Below are 26,659 nucleotides of genomic sequence, written 5' to 3'. Positions count from 1 at the left end.
CACTCTGCAGCCTTTCAGGTTGTCATCAATAATTTGGAAATAAACAGACAAAGAATAATAAAAAAGCTAGGAGGTAATGAAGAAAATTGTTGTTTTTTTTCCTATAGCTTTTTCCAACAGTGATTTTTACAAATGCTGATTATTTGTCTAAAAACTGATAATGGAGTACACAATGAAATAGATTAAAATTACATGTCAAATAAAGAGATACGGTATTCATGGGTTACCACAATGTAGGTCATGGGAAAATCAAAGCAGCTATTATTTTTTACAAGATTTGTTCATTTAAAAAGTCCTCTAAGGTAGAGAGGTGATTTTCATCAATGTAAACTCCATTTTTTTTTACATAATTTAGAAGTCTAGCTGACATATCGAGGCTGAGGTTAATCTTTATCACTGAAAAATACTGAGTTCACAGTTCAAACTGATCTTCACCCTGATTTAATGTGCTCTTGCGTCATTATGTTTCATCTACTTTTTGATGTAACAAAACACTGACGCTGTCTTGTCTCCCTGAAGTAATACTAGAACGTGTTTAAATGTGTATGTGATGAACATGTATTCATTCCATTTCCATCAATGTTTTATGTTAAAAACCGCTGATGAAAACCCTCATCAAACACCATATGACACCTTCATGCATCCCAGATGACACATTATATACTGGCACATCTTGCTAAAAATGTCTCGGTACTTTCCAAAGAAATTATCATCGTACATTGTGGCTACATGATTTCTTGGTAATTTTATCAATTCCTCATTTTAGACTTTGTGCTATGTTATGTGATCCGGTAGTAAAAATGTCACCACTGAGTCATCCGATTCGTGTCTAGGGAAGAACAACTATAAATTATAAACAAACCTAAAAGTTGGCCATATGTCTCTTTGTATACACCCTACTGTTTTGTTTTCAAAAGAGATAATTTATATCTGTACTTTAAAGACTAAGTGGGCTATCATTTAGTCTTAATGTGCCTGTCTTTGGTCGGTGTGATGTGGCTACTGACTGTGTAGCCAGCTGTGACTAAAACCTTATTTACACCGGACATGACTCAGACACATTTTTTTTTAGTCGTTCTTCTCTCAGACTAAAAACACCTTAATTTTAACCAACACTGCTGTCTACAGCAGGTAGATGCTCCATCCCCCTCACACATGCATCCCAGTGACCTGAAGCATCTGTTTACACTTTAAATTTCATGAATGAATGCGTCATTTCACTCACAAGCCATTTTAATGGGCCCCTTTTACAGCAGAATATGTTCACTTGCCATTGCAGGAAAAGCACAGGTGTAACTAATAACATTAATAATGACTGCATTCTATTCAGGGTATATCAGCGCCAGGGCTCTGATATTAGATACTGTATGTTGGCTCACTGGGACATTTCACAGGCATCATTAATATTATTAGTTACACCCATAGACTGTATATAAAGTTGGACATAGTGAGCTGTGACGTCGCCCATTGGTTTGCATTGGAGCCAGTTTGAAGATCAGAGTTGCGGCTTATGGTCAGCTACCTCGGACTGAAGTAAACGCTAGCTTACTGGGAACATTGAGCAGTGCACACTTGGGCTAACATTAGCTACTTTGGTGAAATTGTGCTAACAGGGCAGGTATCGTAATCAAGTAACACTAAACTTACTGAAATATTGGGACAGTAGTCAGACTCAGTGCAAGTCCCAAACTGTCAATCACACCTGTCAGTCAACGCCCACACAGCAGACATGAAAGCTATTATAAGTCTTCAAATCTTATTAACAGAGATATAATTTCCAGAATGACTACCAGCACACTTCTTAGAGGGCCCGAATTTAGCGATTGAGACCATTATGACTCAGTGAAAAAATAAGGATTGGCCTAATATTTCTAGAGGGAAGATGACGCTTTTTGAATGGGAGTCAATTGGAGCCAGGGATTTTTTGGAGCCAGGATCTAGCGGCCGTCTGTGACATTTTGCACTTTAAGGTACTTCCACATTGGCTTCAGCCTCAAGATGTGGTAGTTGCCGTTTGGTTACACATTGCTTTTCCTGCTCAGACAAGTCAAAATGTCAGCTGTCTACACATGCACCTATTTCAACAAGTCAATAAATTATTTTCTTATATGATAGATAGAAACGTATAGAAGGATAAAATGTTGTGCTTTATGTTTAGCTGATATTGTCAATAATTACAGCAATGCATGACTCTACAATTTACCATGTTGATAAAGCACAGTGTGCTCCTGTTTACAGTGAAGGACTCTATCCATACTTACATACTTATGGTATCACTGCTAAATGGTTAATTATATAACTTGAACACACTCTGCTCATCAGTAACGTTAACTTTACTCTGTTGATGATATTTTTCCTATGAAAATTGAAAATACTGCAGTCATGATGCTTTTCATAACAGGTTCACTGTACTACAACTGGAGTGTTATGATATAGCTTTTATTTAAATAATCGAATAATAATTGCAATCTTTCAATGTATGCAACAATTCCCCTTTTTGTTCATCATTTGTCCATTCCTGATAAATCATCTCACCACCCAGTCTCACAAACACAGAGAAAGAGAAGTGTGTGTATGTGTTTGTGTGTGTGCATGTGTGTGTGCGTGTGTGTGTGAGTAAATGTCATGATGACACTGCACTATGACTATACAGACTTTGTGTATCTCTGTACATAAATCTACTGGGTGGTATGTGGGGCTGCCGTTGGATAATCACAAGGTCCAAATCGTACATTCAGTCACACATTAATCATTGTGTGTATGTGCTATATGTGCGTGTGTGTGTGTGTGTCTGTGTGTGCGCACATTCATATTTATGACTCATATCCAAAATATGTCACTTTCGCTCTGCCTGTGCTGGAAATACTGATGACTCAGCCCATTCAACACATTAATCCTGTTTCCTTGCAAACTGTACTCAACCTACACTCTCCTTTATGCGCCTTATACATTACAGGCCAGTGCTGTCTGGTCATAAGAAAACAAGCCACCGTGTGTTGAACATGGTGCTCAAACACTTGACATTGAACCAAAGACAATATCACAGAGAGCTGGATTGCAGTGAGAGAGGAGTGGAGAGGTAACACCAGATCATAGCTGCTCATGCTGCTGGCACTATCTCAAAAGCATGATTTATTTAGACTTAACCCGTAGAGAAAAGATTCATTACCTTCACGCAATATCAAGATATTTTGCTAAGCTATCGAGCAGTTCTCCACACTAACACTTCATGTCTTCTTCATTAAATTACCCACCATGATTAGAAGATTTATACGTTAGACTTTGTTTTGTTTCTTTCCATTACTTTTTACTCTTTCACTTTAGATCAAATGGGCCTTAAATGGGCCACCTGATGCCGCTGAAACATTGGGGGTTAGCAAGTCAGCTACAGCTGCAGGAGAGGCATTTTCTTTGATAAAGATGAGCTTGTGGTAGTGGCTTGCAGCAGCCAGGCTACACAAATATAATTCAGTGGAATACTTATCTTTCTTTGTTGTCTAACTGTGTTAACATTTCAGTCTGTTTGTATGGATAATAACCAACCTCATATATCAATGTATTTCCTGTTTTCATTCTCTAGCAGCACTGATAGCTACTGTGGTGTCACTACACTGCCTGCAGCCTTAATATGTAACCTAATTGCTGCTCATTTAAATGATATGTCAAAATTTGAATGACACATTGATGGGGAAGTTGTTAAAGGTGGTTGCACAACACTTTGGTAGACTGTGACGGTGTTTGAAATCGGATACTAACAAACTGCCTGCTACATACTCAAACAGCATTAAGTATGCCATTACAGCAGACTGTTCACAGCTGCCGTTGTTGTTTATCACAAATATAAAACATTACTTCTTCCATTCTTCCAGCGGTAAATTACCAAAGAGCCGCACAGATCAGTTTATCAGATTATTTTCTCCCTGAGATGACGACATGTTGACCAGCCGATCATCTCAGGAGTCGGGCTGCTAGCAGCCAAGATGACTGATAGGTCTCACCCGGCCAGCAGCTCCTCATATCTCCAAAAGTGTTGCACCGAATTTCCAAACAGGCATTATTTGGATAAACTAACCACATATTAAGAATCTAAATGCTTACTTTCTTGCCTGAAAAAATATTAAAACTTGAAATTAAAATTCACATAAAGTGACATATTAACAGTCCTAAAGAGAAATTTACAGCAGCTTTTAGCCTGGCTCATAATCTCATTGCGCAGTCTGAGGAGACGCAATGCATTTTTGGGCAGTTGTCCAGTAAAGTCATGCTGCATTTTTGCTAATCTAGTACACATCCGGCCATATCTAATTTTGCATTTCATCAATTCATTTTTAAAAGTGACACATCAGGCAAAAGTATTTTTGTGTCACTAAATTATTGTTCTGTTACTATTTCAATTTTTTATTAATTTCCATATCAAGTGGTTTGGATGTTTGCACTGTTACTCAGTGTGCTCCATTTGTCCTCTCAACTTCTATTCATGCCCCATGTGGACCTCCCCTGCCCCCTCCTTGGCCAGCTGAACTGAACCCCCCCACCCCAACCCCCACCCCACCTGTTACGAGTTCAGCCTTTATGGGTCAATGTGAGCTCTTCTGAGTTTAACAACACAGTTTTTATTGTTTATATCTTTTTAATAACTGCTGGTGAGTGTGGGTGGGTATACCCATATACTAGAATAATAATTTATGTATTGTAAATATAATTAGGTTCTGTTTTTTTTACAAGTCTCACTTAAAAAACATGAACAACAGTTTAATGAGGTGGGGTTCCTTGGCTGATGTATTTGTTTAGTCCAACTCCCCATCCTGGTTCTAGTCCTCCGTCACTGTGCATTTTACCTCTTTTAATGTGAGTTCTAGGAAGTTGAAATTAAAGCAATCCCTTTTTTAAGCCGGACTTGACTGTATAATTGTATAGTCAGTCTTTATCTTATTGTTGTGTAAAGGATGTAACATCCTCTTCTTAACCATTAAATGGTAAACATACCTCATGAAAATTCACACATTCACTACTCTGCTGGCAGACAGCACTCTGAGCTGACTATCCAGCTAATTTAAAACATGACTCGAAACATAATTAACCTGCTGATTATTCACACTAAATGAGCCTGACAAGCCAGCAGCTTAAGCTGTTCGGTCAAATGTGTGTAAATCAGCATTTCTGCATGGATGAGTGTTTCCAGTGTAATAATAAAAATGCACATATATGGACCTGTTTTTGGCAAAAACAGTAGTTTATGGATTAAAACTGGTCTTTCGATATCCCAAACCAAAAACCTTCTGACTTTTGAACAGACAACAAAGTTACTTTAGTTTGTCAAACATTAGATTGTGGTGAGTGCTTCTGTATCAAGGGGACCTTTTGAATTTTGAACCTTTTTCAGCCAAAATCGAAGTACAACTAAAACTGTAGTTCTCTTCATTTATTTTCACACAAATTTCATGACTATAAGAGCAAAATTCCTGAGTGAATTTGAATATCTTGATACTACATGAAACAATTTGTCCCAGTGGTAGAAACATTTACTGATTTTAACTCTAGCTGGCAGAAGTTCACAAAAAAAAAATCAGCACATCATGCATCACATCAATAGACTTTTTTATGTAATGGCCAGGTCAGCCAGAGAACAAGGAGAGCAAGGAGGAATAGGGGAGAAATCACACAAGGTGCAGACTGACACAAGTAAAAAGGAAAACAAGAGAGGAAGTCAAGGTGACACAAGGGAGAGGGAGTGACAGAAGTGCAGGAGAGAGAAAGCTAACACATAAAACGTTCCCACGTCGAATAGAAATTTAGGTGTGTAGCTCTTTAAGACTTGGTAAAACACCAATATTCCCTGTGTTACAACTGAGTCTAATTTGGAGGGAATCCAGCTTCACTTTAATTAACAATTATCAACTCCTTCTCACACCCCAAGTGCTATTTTCAGTGCTTAATAGGAATTATAAACGGAGACCTGTGAGATTTTGCAGAAGTAAAGAAGTCGTATTATCATAATTGCATGCAGCATGTGTAAGTGTGTGTGTGTGAGTGTCTGTGCATCTGTTGAGTTGTAGAGTAATCCTCCTCAAGAGTCCCTCCACACTAACACAGCCATGACGTTAAAAATTAGTAGTAATACTGATGCCAAAAGATAACAAGTAGCAGCCTTTGACTTTAAAAACTGGACTAAAAATTGATCCTCATTTTTACTTGAAGAGTAAACTAAGATTAACTGTCCTTTTCAGATACAAAATGAAGCACTGCCGGGTTGTGCAAATTAATTAAGGGTTGTTGTGTGAGGCATCAAATTCACTAGCTGCCATTCACTTTGCATTGTGAAGTCACTTGTAAACAAAACTGTAATGGGAATTGAGCTGCAACAATTTGTCTGTTAATCAATTAGTCGATCAGCTCCTATTTTGATTAATCAATTAGGTCATTTTTCAGGCTCCAGAGCTTTGATGGCTCCAGTTTCTCAAATGTGAGATTTTGCTGTTTTTCCTTGTAACATGAGAGTAAATTGAATACTTCTGAGTTTTGGACTGAGATGTCTGTGATTTGCATTTTTCACAGTTTTTCGATGTTTTGTAGGCTAAACAATTAAGAAGAAGAAAATAATAAATCAATTATGAAAACGACTGTTAAAGGGACTCATTCCAAGAAACCCCAACAGCAGAAGTAGCAAAAAAAATAGTGTTACAAAATGTCTAAATGTATTTGGGCCTGAAGTCAGAGAAGTTGATTTTTTTTTAATTTATTCCCTAAAAAACATTGTCTCGACTTCTATTAATTGATCATTTTTTAGAGTAAATTTATTAAATTGAAACCTGGAGACAAATATCTAATTAACCCTTGTTAGCAGAGTTCATCCCCATGGATATAAAGACAAATAGTGACAAAATCCTTAGACTAGTGACACATCTGCAATCCTAAGTAATCAATAACTATGAAATGTAAACAGGCCAATATTAAAATCATCTCTATTAGACCTAAATGTGCTACTCAAAGGGAGTCACAACTGTTGGTTTAAGCTGCCATTAGCAGCTTGCAAACTGGTGATGTAATGCTAAAATTAAAATACATGCATTATACAGCTTCAGGTAATGTATTTTTGCTCTGAATGAATAATTCCTGCCACTACAAACTGATCACTATCATCCTGCATGCTTTGTATAAGATCGCTATTAGATGTCATGAGAATGAAAGAAAAAGTTATCTTATGCCTTAGATGCAACCAAAACCCAACTGAAAGGTACAGTGGATCTTTCTGTATTACACACGCTTGTGCAGTCTGAGTCAAAAGGCACAACATCTGTCAAATATCTCCTGCAGTGCCTGAAAGGCCTTTTCACATCAAGTCAGCTTTAATAGGTAACTGAAGACTGCAATTCGCTTCAACCTCTCCATCTAATATTCTTGCTTTTTCCTCCTGACTGTTATTCTGTTAAACCAGACCCAATATAATCCCTCTCCTGTTTCCTCCTCTCCGTCTTCCCGAGGCTTAGTCGATATGTTAGACCTCCACACACGTGCGCAGCGAGATAATGCAAATGTTTCTATAAATAGGGACAATAGTGCTGACAGTAGCACTCTCTCAAGTGAGATATCTCAGTGTAATTTTCACTAACACTCACAACCACACACACACACTCTCTCTCTCTCTCTCTCTCTCTCTCTCTCTCTCTCTCTCTCTCTCTCTCTCTCTCTCTCACTCTCTCACACACACAAACACAGCAGAATTCTGGCAAGAAAAATCTACTCTATTGCTGAGCACTTCATCATATGGTGATACTCCTGAAGCAGCATATAAACACTTGAGTTGCAAAGCAAACACATTTCAGATATGCGCTATATGAGGCTCAAATATAGGACTACTCCACACAAAACAGATCAATGTGCCCTAAACATCTTAAACAAACAGCACACAGCTTGAATCTGCAGCAGACTAAACGGCTTGAATCTACATACTAATGCTCCATATTAGACAGCGCAGCTCATGTATAACATAAGCTACACTATAAAACTCAGTATAAGTCAATTTTACATGAAATTCACTAAAACTGCAAGACAACTGGGTTCCATGAAATCATTCCCTAGTCTATATAATTCAATGCAGCATAATAAAAAGCAACCATAAAATTATACAGCCTGTACAAGCCTCTAACCTAAACTTCCAGAGCATAAACGGGAGCTGAAGTCAAGGCCGACGAGATGGAAAAATAATTGAGATGGATAGAACAGAGGAGCGAGCCTCATCCTTCATCTCTTTCATTGTTTTTTTTCTCTCTTTCTCACCTTCCAGCTCATGATGAATGACATCAGAGAGGTTGGGCTCTTCACCCCACCAGAAGATCCACAGCTCCTTGGCATCGGGCTTGATTTTGCGTCGCCATACACACAGCAGGTTGGCCTGCACGCAGCGCATGAAGCTGCGCAGAACCGGGTCATCCTGGGCCGGGGCCGAGATCACCGGACCGTACTCCCCGCCGCTGCGGAAGCTGTAGCAACGCCATTTGATGCCTGTCAACTCCGCCTGGAAGAGGAGAGGAGAGAAGAGACGAAGAGAGGAGATTGATTAGTCCATTAAAAGCAAATTAATTCTGCAATTATTTTGATAATCCATTATTTATTTAGGTCATATTTTTAAACAAAAACAAAAGATTTACTCTGGTTTCAGCTTCTCTAATGTGAGGTTTTATATTATTACAGATTGAGTGTCTTTGGGTTTTGACATTGAAAGACATCTGAGAAATAGTGATGAGCATTTTTCGCTATTTTCTGATATTTTATATATTTTATATTAACCAATTAATTAAAATAAAAGTTGGCAGAGTGATCGATACCAAAAATAATGCAGCCATAAATGTCATATATCATTGTATATTATTGTTACTCAAATATGTAAATTGCAAATATGTTCAACATTTGCAACTGTACTGCAGCAGATCAATTAATCAATACAGGAAACACATTTTTCAAAATATTTATCTCACATGCATGACATGAAATAAAACATCCATTAGGCATAAATCCATAATGTTCCTGCAGCCTTATTAGTGTAGTGTTAACCTTGAAGCATTGTATTTACAGTGTTGTGTTTCACATGAAAGAGAACATCAGACAATATAATATAATCAATAACTGCACAGATGCTGTCCAGTCATGTTTGATTGTTTGTTCAATTTCGACTAGGCTTCCTGTTTCACGCGGCTAAGATCCTTTGTGTAAACGTTTGAGTACATTTAATGTATCCCTGTTGTGTTGTTATAACCTTATTTAACTGATACCTTCAGTCACTGTTGCTGCTGAAAAGATAAAATGTAACTACGGAGGAGAGCAGAGGTGGAGACCGACAGCGAGACATAAAAAATGGCCTTGAGTGAAATACTGGGAAGGAACCACTACAGGAGAGACAGCACTTAAATATAGAGGAAGCTACAAAGAGTGAGAGAGATATGAGAAAAGGAAATAGTGCCGGGGTCAATGGCTGGAGCCTGGCCCAGCAACTGACATCTCCTCCATTTAATCTAATGGTATGATAAGTGTTTATGTTGCCTATCGCAGACTTGGGCGTGGAGGCACTCTGCCATGACGCATTTAGTGATGAGCCGGTAAAAAAAAAAAAAAAGGCAGACCCAGAGAGACAGTAAACAGAACAGAAATTTTGCACAGGAACGCAAATAATCGTGACCCTGTGAGACGCATGTGTGTTTTGGACACTTTTGTAAGTGCGTTTGTATTTGTGTGTGAGCGAGTCAAGTGGACAAAGGTATTGTTGAACAGGACGGAGATTTGGCACGCGGGGGGGGGGGGAAAATCTCAGTGCTTCGTGCTGCCCTCCTCTCCTGTGTTCACCCAGCTGTGAGGATCGTGTTTGGCACACCGGCCCCAGCACCAAGCCATCCAAGACCAGCTGAGAGGAGAGAGAACACTGACCCACTTTAACTGTGTGGAAAACACAGGGACAGGTACAAAGAAGCAGCTCAAAGACAATTAAATCCTGCAATGTCTTTTTTGAGTGGATGAAGAAAAGCAGCAGCTATCAACAGCTTCCGTGACAGTCGAAAGGATGCTTGTGTGTGTACGCATAGTAGGGATGCGTCCAAATCAGAAGCTAAAATCTCGGAAAAATCACAAATCTGAGCATGTTATGAACAATACACACACTGCATCATCTTTAAAAGTGAGGGCAGTGCACACCGAAGTATGCACAGGACCCTCAGGAACATCCTGACTGCAGAATGCACCCATAATTACAAGCATGTCCCTCCTGTAATGACAGTGTGTGTAATGGAAGATATAAACATTGGTGCTGTGATAAGCCAAGCCCTAAAATTAGCCATGACAAGGTCAAGGATGCTGTTTCTCCCAAAGCAAAGAGGAAGACATCTGCTTGCACTGCCTCGTCACTCCCAGTCAATGTCAAAAGTTCCTCGGCTGTTTGACACAGCTGTCTGCTGCTACTGAGTCAGGAGCACGGAGGAAGAGATGAGGACAAGTAAATATGTCAGGAAATAAATTCACAATAAAGACACACCAGTTTGACAACGCGTGCTCTCTGGTGTGTCTATTGTTGAGGCAAACTTTTCAGCGTAGTGGGTAAGACTCCGACTGAACACCTTGCTGAACTCCTGTGGAGGATTAGTTGTGGCGCAGTTGCAGGAAGAAGAGGAACGGGGCTACAGTCACATGCTTGCAGGCAGATGTAAACACTAACACACACAACATCAGACAACATAGCAGCTGTGATGATATGCAGACCAGACGAGCACAAAAACACTGACATGCATCATGATGTAGACATATATTCCGGCTGATGTCCGGTTCTTTTTCAATGATAACAGCTGAGATCTGACTGTCTATCCATTTGTATTTTCATGGGTGTTTCTGTATTGAATATGTACATAAATTCTTATGTGTATATGGAGGTGAGGGCTACACTGATTACCTAGACTTCACCGTCACAATCAGCCCTCTGAAGTCACAGTAATACCAGTGCCAACAAAAGGCAAATTCTCATATTTGTAGGAATAAATTATCACTTGTATCACATAAAAGAAAGCAGAGAAAATCTTTCAAGCGTGTAAATTCATCTGATGTCACATCGCAGTCAAAGCGGAAGCGGAGTTTTTATCTCTGCAACTTCAGTGACAAATCAGTGTTGTGAATAAAATTCTGCCATGCAAATAAAAACAAGCTTTAATCTTTTTAGCTATAATTCTATCAGTGTTAGTCATAAAAAGAGTTGGAGGGGGGAAGATGCTGAAGTGCAGATGCTAAACTTAGATTAGATAGATTTGTGATTCGTGTCGACCAATGAGAGGATAAATTATAGCGCTGTGACTAACGATTATTTATATCATCAATTAATCTACTGATTATTTTATCAATTATACATGTGGTTTGTAAAATAAATTGTGAAAAAAAGTCCATCCCAAGTTCCCAGAGCCCATGGTTACTCTTCAAAATGTCTTGTTTTGTGTGACCATGGTCCAAAACCCAAAGATAATCAGTTTATTATCATAGAGGAGGATGAAAACCAGAGAATATTCACATTTGGGATGCTAGAACCAGTGAATTTTAGCCATTATTGCTAAAAAAATTGCTTGAACAATTATTTGATTATCAAAATTGTTGCCGATGAATTTTCTGTTGATCAGCTAATGGATTAATCAGCTAAATTTTTGAGTAATTCCGCTATATTTTGGGTGTTCAGTGAAGGAAAATTGTGAAAACCTTAAAATGGAAGGGTTAGCCAGCTCGGATTTTACTCCCATTAACGTGGGAAAAAGATTTACTTGTTCCTCTTTTGCCATCCGGGGTGGTGTCAATGGTATGCTTGATGGGACAGTGAATCTATATTTATGTTCATCAAGATAGCAGAAAAAAAAACTGAGCAATTATGCATCCAAAGCAGCAAATTCTACGCCACCCTTCAGAGTACGAAAGAGCAAATAAACGATTATCCCAGGAAGCAGCTTCTGTCTCTTTTAAACAGTACCGAAGGGGTAAAAAAGGCAAAGAGGTCAAGAAAAAAAGATGGTAAATTTGGTTTCACTGTCAATAAAGCCAGCACTCCTCCAAGCCCCTTGTTCTGCAGGTTGGCTGGTTTAATTTCTGATTGAGTGCAGGACCAAAAACAAGAGCTTTTTCCTTCCAATGTGAAGACGGACCAAAGCTTTGACCTTACTCTCACCTCTATTATCTTTCTCCTCTCCACTCTCCCTCTCATCTCTCAGCGCTCTCTCACTGTCACGGATGCCTATTGAATACACCTCGGAGTATCTCATGCTCTCTCTCTTTTTTTCATTTATCTTTTTATGTATTTTTGTCTGGTAAACAGAGAAAAGATAACAGTTCGCCGTGTCTATCCAGAATATTCTTGTGTTAAGCACAGAAGAGGTGGAAGATTGCCCTCTGTTTGTTAAATTCCATTAAAATCCTTCTTTTCAGCTGGCAGCATGAAAAATCTGTGTTTCTCACAGCCGGATGGGTGCTTTATTATTTTACATGCTTTTCTGTTTTTGAAAATTGGTTTCAAATAGGACCCTAAACTTCAAATCAGAGAGTTAAAGATAATTTCCTGCTGAATGTAAGGTGACCTGAGCCCAGGCTTGGAAACCAGAATCTGTATCCCACCCAGAGGTCAACCTCAGTGCACTAGACATGTGCTTGTAATCAAAAGAAAATATGGAAGTCAGAACTTTAATCTTTAGCATGTGTTGCTCAAACAGACAGCAGTGGATAAAGTCTAAACCATGTGACTTAAACAGAAAAGAGGATCCAGTTTCCAGAGATTGGTGAGGTTTGTCATACTGCAGGTTTAAAACACAGACACGTACATACAGTACTGCATGTTGATAAAGCCCAGGAGCTTTACAATGCAGAGGAAACCTCCATTACTTAGATAGCAGAGCTGAGAGGAAAACACACTTGACATGCACTTCACAGGAATGCTTCTGAAGGCTGAAAATATGTTTGCTCCTCCTGTTCTTTCTCAAAAAACTTATGGGACCTCTTTGAATGGACCTCTTGAACTCCCCAAGACACAGCTGAATGTATGTTTTTCTTGTCCTCAAACATGTAGGAAAACACATACTCAGACAAGGCTTTGTCAGAGACAAGGGAAAACACACACACGCACGCACTTTTTACGCTCACAAATACACCCAGACAAGGCAGGAACTGGCAACATATTCAAACGCAACTCTGTACATGTAGAGACATTTTTTTCGTCTTGGAGAAATCATTGAGGGTGACCCTCATTTGCAATGATGCCGAGATTACGCCACGGAAAATCAAAACATACAATATCAACAAACAAAATCAGTTAAAATAGTTGCCATGGTGATACACCATGGAAAATACAAACACTCTAAATCAACAAACAAAATCTCCTTTTCCTTCCACTTCCATGACAAAGCACCAGAAACGTGCAGACAACGTGGCTAAAGTGGCTGGAGCCAGTCTACAGCTGCCCTCTCTGGACCATGTAATTATATATTAAAAAATTATTGCAATTATTAACAATGCAATTTGTTGTTGTTGCACATTCTAATTATTATAGCACCAAATTATCACTATTACATTGAATAAAACGATGTTGTTCAGACAATAACATCAAGTGACAGTGCATCCACACTCTGCTGTGTGTGCGTGAGAAATGGAGAATTCTTTTCATCAAGCTGACGTGCTAAAACATTGTAGAGAAGCTTGTGATGATACCTGCCCAGCACGTGTTTTCTCGATTTCTACTGCCGTTCATCCGCAGTACCTGCATGACATGTTCATGCTAGTCCTTTTAAGGATCAGTTCTCTTCTACTGCCGTCCTTCGAATGTGGAGTTTTTTTCATTATATGTTATTTGATATTTACCTGGAAGCAAGTCGGTGATTTTGTAAATTATATAACACTAAGATGGAGAAAGAGCTGAGTAAGGAAACAAAGGAAGCCTTATTAGGGCTGCAACTAACTTTTTTTTTTTTCATTATCAGTTAATCTATCCAAATATTTTCTCAGTTAATCATTTGATCTGTAAAATGTTGAAAAGTAGAACAAAATTCACCATGTTTGGAAGGCACAGTGATGCCTACCATTTGCTTATTTTGTCCGTCCAACAGTCCTGAATTTTAAGATATTCAATTCACTGTTGTATATGTTAAAGAAAAACAAATTCTCACATTTAAGAAGCTGTAATTAGAGAGAATATTTGGTATTTTTGCTTGAAAAATAACTGAAATGTTTCATTGATTAGTCAAATAGTTCATTTTGTAAGACGCAGCTCTAAACGTTTTACACCTTATCTCCTTTAACGTATGTTTGTTTCCATATCTTTTTTTAAAGTTGGAAGTAGTTATGGATTTAATCAGACATTATTTTTACAGGTGTATCATCAAATCAGTGTTTCATCCTTGTGCACACAAGCATGTATATTTGTGAGTTTGGGCAGATGATTTTAAGTAGTGTCAACATCAGGAGGCAATACAGTGAGTGTGGGGGATTCATTGTTCTTTAAATTGAGCCATTGCCCATAAAAATGTCTGTGCAAATCAATGCAAATGTCTATTAATATAAGAATTCAATGCATACATGAAGCAGACTAAAAAGAGCAATCATTTAAAAATGCAAGATACAGAGAAAAAAAAACATATTTAGTCTGGTTAAAGGCAGCTGTTTGAGGTTCATTAAGGATAATTTATCAGTCTCTTAGAATAGCAGCTGATGTCAACAGTGGGTGTGGATGCCTAGCTCTATCAAAGCTGACAGAAAGTGTATGAGTATGTCATCTAAGAGACATGCTACTTCTTCAGGAATCTCACAACAGCGTAAAGAGCCTCACAGTCTGATAGTCTGACAAAGGAGGCACTTTAGGCAATTGAGAGACAGCTTGTATCAGCAGTTTTACCTACTCTGGCACAAGTGAAACACTTATTCTGTCAGAGTGGCATAGCTTTCTCATCAGCTTCAAATCTGTTTAGACACTTGACAAGCTGCCAATATTTGGAATTTGCTCAGATCGCTTGTGATGCATGTGAGTCTTTAGATAAAACTTATCTTTATCAGCCAATGCAACACTATCCATCTCGCTTTGATCAAATGTCAAAGGAACAAGGAAAATTTAATTATTTATGAAAGGGTTTGTGTGAGAATTGACCTAATACAACTTATCTGAAGCTTCAGCAGTAACTCTATGTATGTTTTTTTATACAATTTTCCCTGAGTACATCAGAGCTGACACATTCAAGTGTCAGAATAGTGAAGAATAAATATAGACAAAGACAATGAAGGTTGGGTGGCTGTGCTGGTAAGTCAGCAGTGAGAAGAATCAGTGGCAGAAATCAGAACAGGCAACGACTCCCCGTTCATCAATTAGCCCGCTGAAATCAAATTAACCCACAAGGAGTCGTGCTCCCCTCTGGCATTTTACACCACAAATGAAGAGCGATGCACATTACTGCACTTGTGAGGGAGTGAGAGCGACACAAAAGAACCAAACAGGTGTAGAAAGAGGGCCTCTGGGGCTGAGGACACTAAACAGATGCTTTTCCTCCGCGTTCTTCCGTCACCTTTACAAGGCCCTACAAAACAAGGGACCGTCATTTGATCTGTGTTGTGCTGTAGCATCCAGCCCTGGGAGGTGAGCAAGCCAAGCGACCTAATTAGAGCAGCGAGAGTCCCCAGGGCTGAGTGACGGATAGACCTGCCAATCACGCTGCGGAAAGCCTCCATCAAGCCATGACTTCTCACCTGACACAAAGAGAGGTGGGAGGCAGGAGGCGCCAGTATTGGAAGACCAATAAGGACAACGAGACATTGTGTGCAGTGTTGCTGCCACATCTAAAAGGGCTGACAAGATCCCCAGCCATTTGGCAAAAATAAAACAACACAAAGCTGCAGCGTCAGGCTGCTTTTAAAGCGTTAAGGGACAGGCTAAAGCACTGGCCCTGCTTAGCCTAAATTATTAACGTGCAAATAAATAAACCAGTCTCTGCTTTACTAGTGTCTCAGGTGTAACTTAATTAACTGTGACAAGCCATTTGCAGGGAGGAATGAGTGAAAGACAGACAAAGACAGAAAAACTGAGGGTCATAAAAAAGGAAAAACAGAAGACACACAGAGAGGCAGAGAGAGAGCGCGAGAGAGAGAAGTAAAAACTGTTGCTAGGCAACATACAACATCTGTAGGAATTCAGCAAGGTATTCAATTTTTGAGATTTCTGTCTCCAGGGTTACAGTAGAAATACTAGAATATTTGCATTTTCTGAAAAAAATGCGTGTGAGAGCTGGAAGCTGTTGCTGATGCTGCTATTGCAAGCTGCTGCTCCAGCAGCAAATTTTTAAATCTTATAGCGCCACCTACAGGTGAAATTGTATCAAATGCTACAGTCTTGTTCAGAATCCCCATCTGTACAACTTTGCTGAATTTGATTACCATGGAATTTATTTATATTTAATTTCACTTACATTTAAGAGAGGCAGTTAATAAGTAGTATGATGGTGTTTTACTAATGGCCACAAGGTGGGGCTATTGGTGCCATGCTTCAATACGTCATGCACATTCTCGTGAAGAACTTGTGTACCTAGCTTAATTTTATTAAAGACGACAGAATTGTAGAAATATAATGTTATTATATTATAGTAGCGCCCCCTGTGAGTAGCAGTATATCAAATGCTACACACTTGTGCAGTGTGGCTTTATGTACAAGATTCACAAATTTGGTTGCAATCCAATGTAGCATTGAAGAGTTATGTCCCGTTAAGGGCATCAGGCCACACCTTCAAAAGTTTGGTAACCAATTACAGACAAATGATAAGTGATACCCAAAAACGAACCCAAACGTTTCATTTGGGATCATCTAAATATGGTATCTACCAAGTTTGGTGAAGAATACATGAAATATAGACCAACAGAAGCAAAAAATGTGTTTACGGAAAAATCCAAAATGGCGGACATTTTTTCCCAGCGCAAACGGGCGTGGCCTATGTCAGTTGAATCAGCCTTATCCAAGGAACACACTGTGCAAACATTGTTTTGCCACACCTCAGGGTTCATAAGTTATTAGCCAAAATGTAAAACAAGTCATAACTTACCACATGGTGGCGTTATAGAAGCAGCTGTCCACAAGCACTTTAAGTTTTTGAGATATCAACTTTCAAACATTCCTCCCATAGACTTTTATAAACTACATTATAAATTTTAATACTTTAAATTATATAAAATCACTAAAACATGTCACAATAAAGAAAATTGATAGTATACATCTCCTTAAGAAGACGGTCATTTTGACATTCAAACAAAATTTGTAGGAGAAACAGTACAAAAGTAGATAGACGCCAAAAAACGGCGAAATAAGTAAAACAGAGCAAAGATAACGTAGTGTGAGAGCTGCATCACATGTTGTTATAACGTTGTTAAATGTTATAATGTAACATTTCAAGCTTTTCTGCGTTCCCTTTCTTTACTCTGAAAATCAGTGTACTGTACTGAGTGTACTGTATGTCTGCATGTTGTCGTTCTTGGCTAGAATAACACCTCCGCTTGTTCCCTTACAGCTGGAATTCATAAACTCAAATTTGGCTGGTGATGGTATCAAACACGTCATACATGCGTCAGTAAAGTCCCGGGATTACCAGAAGCAAGACAATTACATTGTGGTGTAGGTTTACTTACTGAGTTTCTTTAGTGAGTGAATTATTTGAAATTTATTTGAAAATTATTCACTGCAGTAATTGCACAATTAGCACTGCATGGAGGCTTCCAAAATGCCTACAAGTAGTTAATAGGGTTATTGTTCCTGAAATTGGGCAAATGGAGCATAAGCGGTATGAAAAAATAACTAATTTGGCTTGTAATTTCCTGCATTGATTTTTTTTCCCACAGGGGTGCTGTTTCAGATAAAATGACAGCTTTGCGTTAGTCAGCGTGACTTTTTTCTTGTTTCATTACACACCAGATAAAATATAAAGGGGAAAAACTGGAAAGCAATGCCTCCATCTATCTGTGTGTGTGTGTGTGTGTGTGTGTGTGTGTGTGTGTGTGTGTGTGTAGGACTTAGGCTTGGCCGGGCTCTGGGTCTCACCTGAACAGGTTTCAACCTGCAACTCACCTGGCTGCTGCCTCTAATCTGTTGTTTGCTTACTAAGTGGGAGTGGCAGCCAATCAGAGCTAAAACACTACAAGTCCTGTGCACTTCTGCTAACACATTCAGCACACACACACACACCCACACACACACACACACACACACACACACACACACACAGACATACTCAAGTCCTCCTCTCTTGTCCATTCACTCTTTACAACAGATACAACGGTCATGGTATCTTTGCACTACAACACCACCTGCTAGCAAAAACTATCAAACCTTTTGTGTCTCACCACCACACCTGAAATGTCCTTTTTTTTTTCTATGACGCCAGCCAGGATTTAAATTGAGCTGTACAATTTTTCATTAGCATCTGAAAAATCACAGGCGTCTGCCTAATTCAAGATGAGAGAGAGCGAGTGCCGTTTGGCAGCGCAGGGAGAATCAATGCACCACAAACGGCTGTGAATCAACAGTCTGCACATAATGTGTTTGTTCTCATCAAGTACCCGTCTGATTGGTCACAGATAATCCCTCAATGGAACATGAACACATGATAATTAGAATTTGCAACAGCACAGCAGACAACATTAATGTTTTTTCTCTCGCCTTGTTTCGCAGTTCTAAAAGACAGCCTTTAACCTAAGTGTGCTCTAACTGCAGTTGAATCCCAGCCAACCATGATATTGGCAAAGCTGTCTGGCTTGCAGAAAATATTTGCCCAGTTACAAGCAGCGCAATATCTCCCTTTAAAGAAATTCTCTTTGTCAGGGGGATCTGCAGTCAGGTGAAAAGATTGCAAACTGATCAGAGACAAGCCTGTTCTGTTTCTGGGATTTTATCTACTAATCAGACAACAGGCCTCAGCACTTGACCAGAGGTTCTGCAGCAACGCACATCCAAAAATGTAATAGTTTGGAAGAAAGTGCTATTTATCTGGTGGGAAAACACTTGTGTTTATGGAAAATGTGTCTGAGCCAGGTGGAGCGTCTCTGCTGAAGATGACAAGAATATTTCTAGATGAGACGGAACAACTGAATTCAGCATAAAAACACAGCAGGAGCAACGCTGTGAAAACAATGATTGGCTTTAACAATGGTTAAAATCGATCTATCCATTTAAAAGTCTATCTAACAGTCTATCAGTCTTGCTGCCAGCTAACCAGCTAACTTTCCAGCTATCAGGAGCCAGCTACTGTCCATTCCTGCCAATCCTCCTTTCCCACTCTGCCTTCTGTCGCCCTGCACACATGCAGGAACACCAGCGGGCGCTAAGAATAGAACACAGCTGGCACTGCAGGGCTTACATATTTTACACTCAAGCCACCGTGCTCCAAAATACTCCTGCCCATCCCGTCCCATTTCAAGCTCCGGGACCAGCGGTGGTTCCCTCCCTCCTTCCCAGTCCGCATTTGAACCGTTCTTCACCTCTGTGGCAAGGCCCTGACAGGCCTACTGCTCAGATAAGATCCATGACTACATGGGGAACTTTACCAGAGATAAGTAGTGAAAACAGAGGCGGAAGAGTGAGGGAAGCCCCTTTTTTTTGGTTCCCAACCAACACCCAACCCCATTTCTTTCAGTGGCTAACCCACAACGACGCTTGTTCATGAGTCATTTTGTTATGGCAGCAAAAACACACATGTCTGTGCAAGTGACATAGAGAATGCCATGTTCACACAGGTGGGCTACTGTCAGGTTGAGTCCTATTGCGATGACAAGGGATTCCCACAGAAGTGACAGGGGCAGATTGGTGGGAGGTACCGCACGCAGACTCAAGGTGAAGACAGTGCTAGCTGTCAAAATTGCAAGTGAACAGAGCCAAAAGCACAGGTTGGGCACTGGGGGTGGACTGTTTAGTGAGAAGCAACCAGATGGAGCTGCTCCATAGGGCACGCTGCAGAAGACTAGGGGTGCTGCCTTGGAAACCTGGATTGAATCTGTCCTTGTGAGAGAGGGCGCTGCCGTGGCTTCAATGTCATCCATAGAGATCTCAATATAAACACAGGGCTTACGGATCAAATATTTCTTTTTTGCTACAGACCTAAATGTTACAGATGCCTGGTCAAATTCATAATGTGTTTACTCAGTTCTGATTGAAATTTTGCCAATTTGACTATTTTATTTAGGCTTAATTCTCATAAAACTGCTTTACACTATGGCTTTACTGCATTTTTGAAGCTGATACTGCTCATTATTTGGGTTTAAAAATTCCATAACAATATTACCATTAATTTACCAGTCAGGCAAAAATTCAGACAACTTTTAAGATCCGATAATGTAATTTGATAATAACTGGCTTCTTTATTAAATGAAAATGCTTATATTTCTCAAAATAAGGTATCCATAATGGTATTGTTTTGGTATCTGTACTGTACAGTGGCCCCTAAGCACAAAGCACGCACATAAGTGAAAGACCACAAACATTAAGAAAACAAATCCAAAAATGCTACAAATACCAAAACATGTACAAAAAGCAAAAACACCTGCAACAAGAAATATACTACAAAGCTAACCGCTAACCGAGCGATGGTCTTGAATTGAATAAGCAGCAGCGAGTGTAAAGATAATGTCACATGCCCATCAGGCTCGGCAGTCAGCGGCAAAGAAACAAGGGACTGTTATAATGGCATTTTATTAAGTTTTGATATTTTTTCAGGCGAGAGAGTAACCCTTTAGATTTGGTCAATTTGCTGGTAATGACACCAAGGTAATGTATCGGTGCTGGTGTTGTATATATCATGGCCCTCCATAAACTCCTACTGCACCAATTATCTGGCTCAGCAGCAACCATTGCCTCTTTCTCATCCCTAAGCATCCTTGCAATACCCTCTACTGCCATTAATAACATGGAAATGCAAACAGTCTATATTAAACAGACACCATTCCTGATTACCTGCTCCTTCTTACAAGCCGCGGCCACTCACCTGCCATAAATCAAGACGCTCCTGTTAATGGTCTTCCCTCAGCCTCATCTCTAAGCACTTTATTTCCATACCAGACAGTAGCATCATTATTATACATGCAAGATCTCTACTGGAATACAGTTTGGCTAATGAGCACCTCTTAGTTGATCACATTAGACCTCCACTTGAGGACACTTAATTACCAGTGTTGCACTCCACGCGACTCTGTCGAGGGGACAGAGAAAGTCCTTTAATTACAGTCTCTGCATTCTACCTTTGTTTGTACAAGCCTGCATTCTTGGCATGTAGGATATACAGATGGGTGACAAATTAAAGGAAAAACCAACATAAAGTGTCTTAGTGAGGTGTTGGGCCACCACCTGCCACCAGAACAGCTTCAATGCGCCTTGGCATTGATTCTACAAGTCTCTGAAATCTACTGGAGGGATGAACACCATTCTTCTAAAAGATATTCCCTCATTTGTTCTTTTGATGATGGTGGTGGAGAGCGTTGTCTAACCAGTCAGTATAAAATCTCCCATAAGTGTTCAACTGGGTTGAGATCTGGTGACTGCGAAGGCCGTAGCATATGATTCACATCATTTTCATACTCATCAAACCGTTCAGTGACCCCTCGTGCCCTATGGATGGGGGCATTGTCATCCTAGAAGAGACCACTCCCATCAGGATAGAAATGTTTCATCATAGGATAAAGGTGATCACTCAGAACAACCTTGTATTGATTTGCAGTGACCCTCCCCGCTAAGGGGACAAGCAGACCAAAACCATGCCAGCAAAATGCCCCCCACAGCATAACAGAGCCACCAGATCCCCTCACTGTAGGGGTCAATCATTCAGGCCTGTTCTTGGTGTAAGACACACATGCACTCATCCACTTGTCGAGACCATATCACTTTTTTTCCACATCTCTGTAGACCGGTGTCTATGGTTTTTGCAGCGCTGAACTCTTAAATGTGCATTCATCTTTGTAATGAGGGGTTTATGCACTGCTACCCTACTATAATATCTCTCTCTATGTAATTGTCGACGGACTGTTCTTGCTGACACAGTCCGATCGCGTCCTGCATTGACATTCTCAGTCACCTGAGGAAGAGTTGCTCTTCTTTTTTTTCTTACATATCACACTAATGCACGAGCCTCACCGTCATCAAATGTGCGCTGTCGACCACAATTTCCGACTCTATTTACTGATGTCTTTGCCATAGATCTAAATGCAGATGTCACTTTAGTCACTGTTCCTATTGAAACACCAGCCAGCTGAGCAGTATTTGTGACTAAAGCTCCTATCATCCGTGCCCCAACAATGAACCTTCTTTCAAAGTCACTTAGATCTTTTCCTCTTTGCCATCTTGATAGAAAATCAGAATCAACTGGGCCTGCTCAGCATTTTTATACATCGCACCATGCAGTGCACCTGTGTTTCTCCACTCATTTATTCAGATTTTTCCTTTTAATTTGTCCACCATCTGTATTTTCACAGCCCAAATAAAGGCAATAAAACATGTGGCGTGTGTGTGTGTGTGTGCGCTGGCAAGTGTGGGTGGGAGATTTAGTGTGTGCGTGTTTCATTTGTGATACATATGTTTGTGTGGGCATGTGGGTGTTTATTTTTTTCCTCTCTCCGTGTCGGTGCTCATGTTTGTGAATGCATCTGTGTGTGTATTTGTCTGTGTGTGTGTGTATAATATGATGGGTGTTTGAAGTTTGTCTCCTGAGTCTGGATGGTTTACAATGTGCACATAACACACACACAGACAGAGAGAGAGAGAGAGAGAGAGAGAGAGAGAGAGAGAGAGAGAGGCTTCCTGTGTTATGAGGCTCTTTTACTGTCTCCTCCTTGCGTTTCACATTCAGGCTGGGACTCTGACTTGAGTCAGTGTTATAAGAACCTGCCCAGTCCACAGAAAGATGACTGTTTGCTCTCTCTCTCCCTCTCTCTCATTACGTTCCTCACTCTTTAATTTTCTCTCGCTCTGTCTCACTCTTTCACTCTCAGTTTCTCTCTCAAATAGGCTGAGGCTAGCAGTCAGGAAATGCACATCAGTCATAATACTTTCCTAAAATGAAAACAGATTCCGCTGCAGTCCTTCGGCCTCTCTCTCTCTCTGTCTCTTTCTCTCTCTCTCTCTTTCTCTTTCGGCTGAAAACACTTCCATGTTTCTCCCCTCGTCCTCCACCCTTCCCTCCTCAGTCGCCACTTCAACTTAGCTCACCAGCTCAGATCTTTTTCCCCCCACTTACAAGGGTCTTGTTTGCTTTCTGTCACAGATGGATGATCATCAGCACACAAGACAGTTGTTTTGTGGGTTGTGTGATCGCAGCAATCTCAAGTATCTGACACCGGCCTCACAGAGCGCATGACAGTAATCTGCTGCGTTCCCATAAAGTCCCACAGTATGGGCACTTATGCTTTTTAGGTACTTTTTTATTGATGCAGGCAGCAATAACAGCCAGTAAATCAGTGTGACGGACGAGGTTAGTGCATGTTGGAATGTTGTTTAACAGGTTGTCAGACCAGAGCGCTCACTGGTTAGCTACAAGACCTTTATGTAAGAACATAGCCAATATGAAATACTATACAAGGTAAAGAAATATCCTACTATTGTTTGATTGGCTGATTCAGTTTTTCAATCTATAAAATGTCAGAAAATAGTGAAAATGTACACCAAAATTTCCTAGAACCACATGTGCATCTTCAAATTGTTGCAACCACAGTCAAAAAGCCCAAAAGATATTCTATTAACAATAGAACACAAAGAAAATCAGGAAATCCTCACGATTCTCAAGTTGGAACCAGCAACTATTTGACTCCTTGACTAATATCTAACTATTTATTGATTATGAAAAAAGCTGCTGTATTAATATCTGTCGATTGACTAATTAATTAATCTAATTGTTTCAGCACTAAACTAAGTAATAAGTGGTCAAATGCATGCAGGAAATACTAACTGTGCACTTATTCAGATTGATTACATTTTTCTCTACGTCTTCTTTGCTGGATCAATACTCACACCTGATTTGATTAATTTACTTCAAGCACAGAGCTTCAACCGCCGCTTCTTTAGCTTAAAGCTCACATCTGCCTCATCTCCAACATCGGGAAGCAATCCGCATCTCTTTGTCTGTCTCTTTGTCTCTGTCGTACCCTCTAACCAGGACACTCGGTGTTGTCATTAGTGTTTTGTTCTGTCTTGGACTTCCCTATAGGAGCCCTGCCAGTGACTAACCGCTGTGGCACTAGCCAGTCATAAATATTCTCAACAAGCCAGCTGATGGATGGTCTCTTTCTCTTTCAGTTTGAAAGGGATGTTCACAGGGCCGGCTCGATGGCCAACAACGCCACGGCAGGTGAATGAAAGCTTCGCCACGAGAGAATAACCTAAACTGGGAAGTTGACGGAGATGTAAGCACTGTTTTCAATTGTTGCGTGTTGAGACTGAGAGAATTTAAGACATCTGACACCGGAACAATGATCCATTCACTTCACCGATAATCAATTTGCCCTTGGGAGGTGTTTCCCAAAAGGTAGTTTGAATGAAAACAAGCTAAAGATATAACTTTAAATCTCTTTCTCCTTTGCAGTCACAAAAACTACTGACATGCATGAAATTGTGCTTTGTTTAAAATTTATATTCTAGATATTTCTGTAAGCTGTGTGATGTCCATTTAAATCCATACCCTGTGATATTTGTTTATTTAGCTTTGGTGTGATTTGTGTAGTGCAACAGCGGATGGCTGCTGTTGCTGGTGGACATCCTGCATGATCACCTAAAAAAGCCCTCAGGACCCCTATGTTGTTGTGGTTCTCAGCAGCCTGTGCCTGCATGCCTTTCCACTTGGCTGCATGTTGTAGTAGGACAGTTAACTCACTGACTGCAGGATGAAAACTGTAAAAAAAAAAAAAAAAAAAAAAAAAAAAAAAAAAAAACCCTGCACAAAAAAACCCCAAAAAACAGTGACTTCTGCAAAAATACTAATCAAAAATCACCTTTTTCTGATAAACTGAGTGTGAAAGTGCTGTTTCCGCTGTGTGCCTGATACATGTTGCTGTCTGTCAAAATCTTATTAACCTTTCTCTCACAGGGAAACATTATAATTTTATCAGCTTTTATCTGATAAGATGATGGGGAAAAAAAGCTTTTGGCTGCTCCTCAGTTCACATAATCTTCTGATTTATGACCTTGTGAGCCATTTGTGTAGCTTGACATATCAGAAAATCTCTTTTTTTTATTTTCTGGCTGCAGAAGTATTTGACAGAGGCAGCAATACGCCTTCTCTCCAAGTTAGTTGCTTGGCAATGCAACAGAGTTCCAGACAGATTTCCAGTGAAATGATTATTTATAGGGAGGGGAGATATTGGGCACTGAAAACTGTGCTCTTTATGGGGAGAAAATTACTGTTTATCTATTGTTTATCATGCCAAAACTGCAAGTATCATCACAAATAATTGGTCAGATTGTTTTGGGTAGCATTTGAAAATTGAATTTTAAGCATTACAAGATAATAAAGTAGAGTTGATCTTTTTTTAAACCGTGTTGATTTAAGCTTCGGGGGTGATATGTATTATTATAACAGGCTTAGTGGTAAACATACACTGCTTTTTCCCGGACCACTAACTAGTGTTAATGATTGCCTAATAACAACATCAGCAATATGGTTCACCTTTGTACAGCAGACACACATTTAAGCGTGCCTCCCACGGTCTTATGACATGTCGATCACAACTGGCTCGCGTGTCTGTGACGAGCATGATTTATTTATACCGTACCAGAGAGAAGATGTTGGAGTGGCAGTCCTCAAGGCTTGCCCCGTTAGCCACCCAATTCGTTGTTGTAGTCATAATCGTCCGCCGTTGGGGTCGTCAGCGCTGGGCATGTCGAAATCCTACATCGGCATCAAAACACCGAAGCAGGGCTGACAAATCGGTCCCCCCCCCCCCCCCCCTCCCGCCTGACAAGCCTGCCACGACACGGCCAAAACAAGCAGGCTTATAACCTCACAAGAGGTCCAGATAATAGACGCGGGATGGTCGAGCAGAGGAATGGGCGTATTCAGAAAGAAGTGCAGAATGCATCCATAAAAGCCAAATCTGTAAATGTTGTAAATCCAAAAGCGAGATCAAAACATTGTTACAATCCAGGTCAGGCGATTCCAAATCTGATCACTGTCAAAGGCACAGAAATGTATCCATTTCAATCCACACGCTGGGGAAGATCAGCCTGTTTCCATATCAGTCTTTCCGCTGATAGTTTCATCATTAAATGAGCATAATCCATGGGAAAACGACTGCTTTCATCCGCGCCCCCCATCCCATCCCCCTCCACAAAAAAAAATATGTGAAATCAGCCTCAAAACTTCTTAAAAAAAAAAAATATTATACTTCCTCTTCTCTGCAAAACAATTAACTCAGAGGCGAGGCGTTACGTGCAGGATATCTGATTCCGTCTGCTCCACAAGCTGATGCACCACTTGTGATAGTTTTCGAGAATTGCACGAGCTATTTATAGCTCTTCTTTCTTACCACAACCGTTCCTCTCACAATGTAACCCAGTCTGCCTCTCACACAAACAGGCGCTGCGAGCAGGAATGTTTAATCCCTCTGTTGCTCTTCAATTAAACGGACCGCAGACGAGGGTCGCTAAAAACAGAACCCCCCCCACCAC

General features: G+C 40.1%; 1 protein-coding gene across 5 annotated transcripts in view; it reads right to left on the bottom strand.

Annotated features, from left to right (window-relative positions):
- Positions 1–26,659, bottom strand: part of LOC137170365 (mediator of RNA polymerase II transcription subunit 13-like) — an 81,091-nt gene extending 54,432 nt beyond the window's left edge. For all 5 annotated transcript variants that reach the window (XM_067573679.1, XM_067573681.1, XM_067573680.1 and 2 more), the window contains exons 1-2: positions 25,765–26,659; positions 8,278–8,515 (exon numbers count right to left, since the gene is read on the bottom strand). In XM_067573679.1, coding sequence (XP_067429780.1) covers positions 8,278–8,515; positions 25,765–25,836 — 310 coding nt within the window. In that variant the 5' untranslated portion in view covers positions 25,837–26,659. The remainder of the gene's footprint in view (positions 1–8,277; positions 8,516–25,764) is intronic.

This window comes from Thunnus thynnus, chromosome 19 (genome assembly GCF_963924715.1).
Source record: "Thunnus thynnus chromosome 19, fThuThy2.1, whole genome shotgun sequence".
NCBI classification, from domain to species: Eukaryota; Metazoa; Chordata; class Actinopteri; order Scombriformes; family Scombridae; genus Thunnus; species Thunnus thynnus.
Note: the sequence above shows the minus strand (reverse complement) of the source record. Positions and strands in the feature narration are given on the sequence as shown.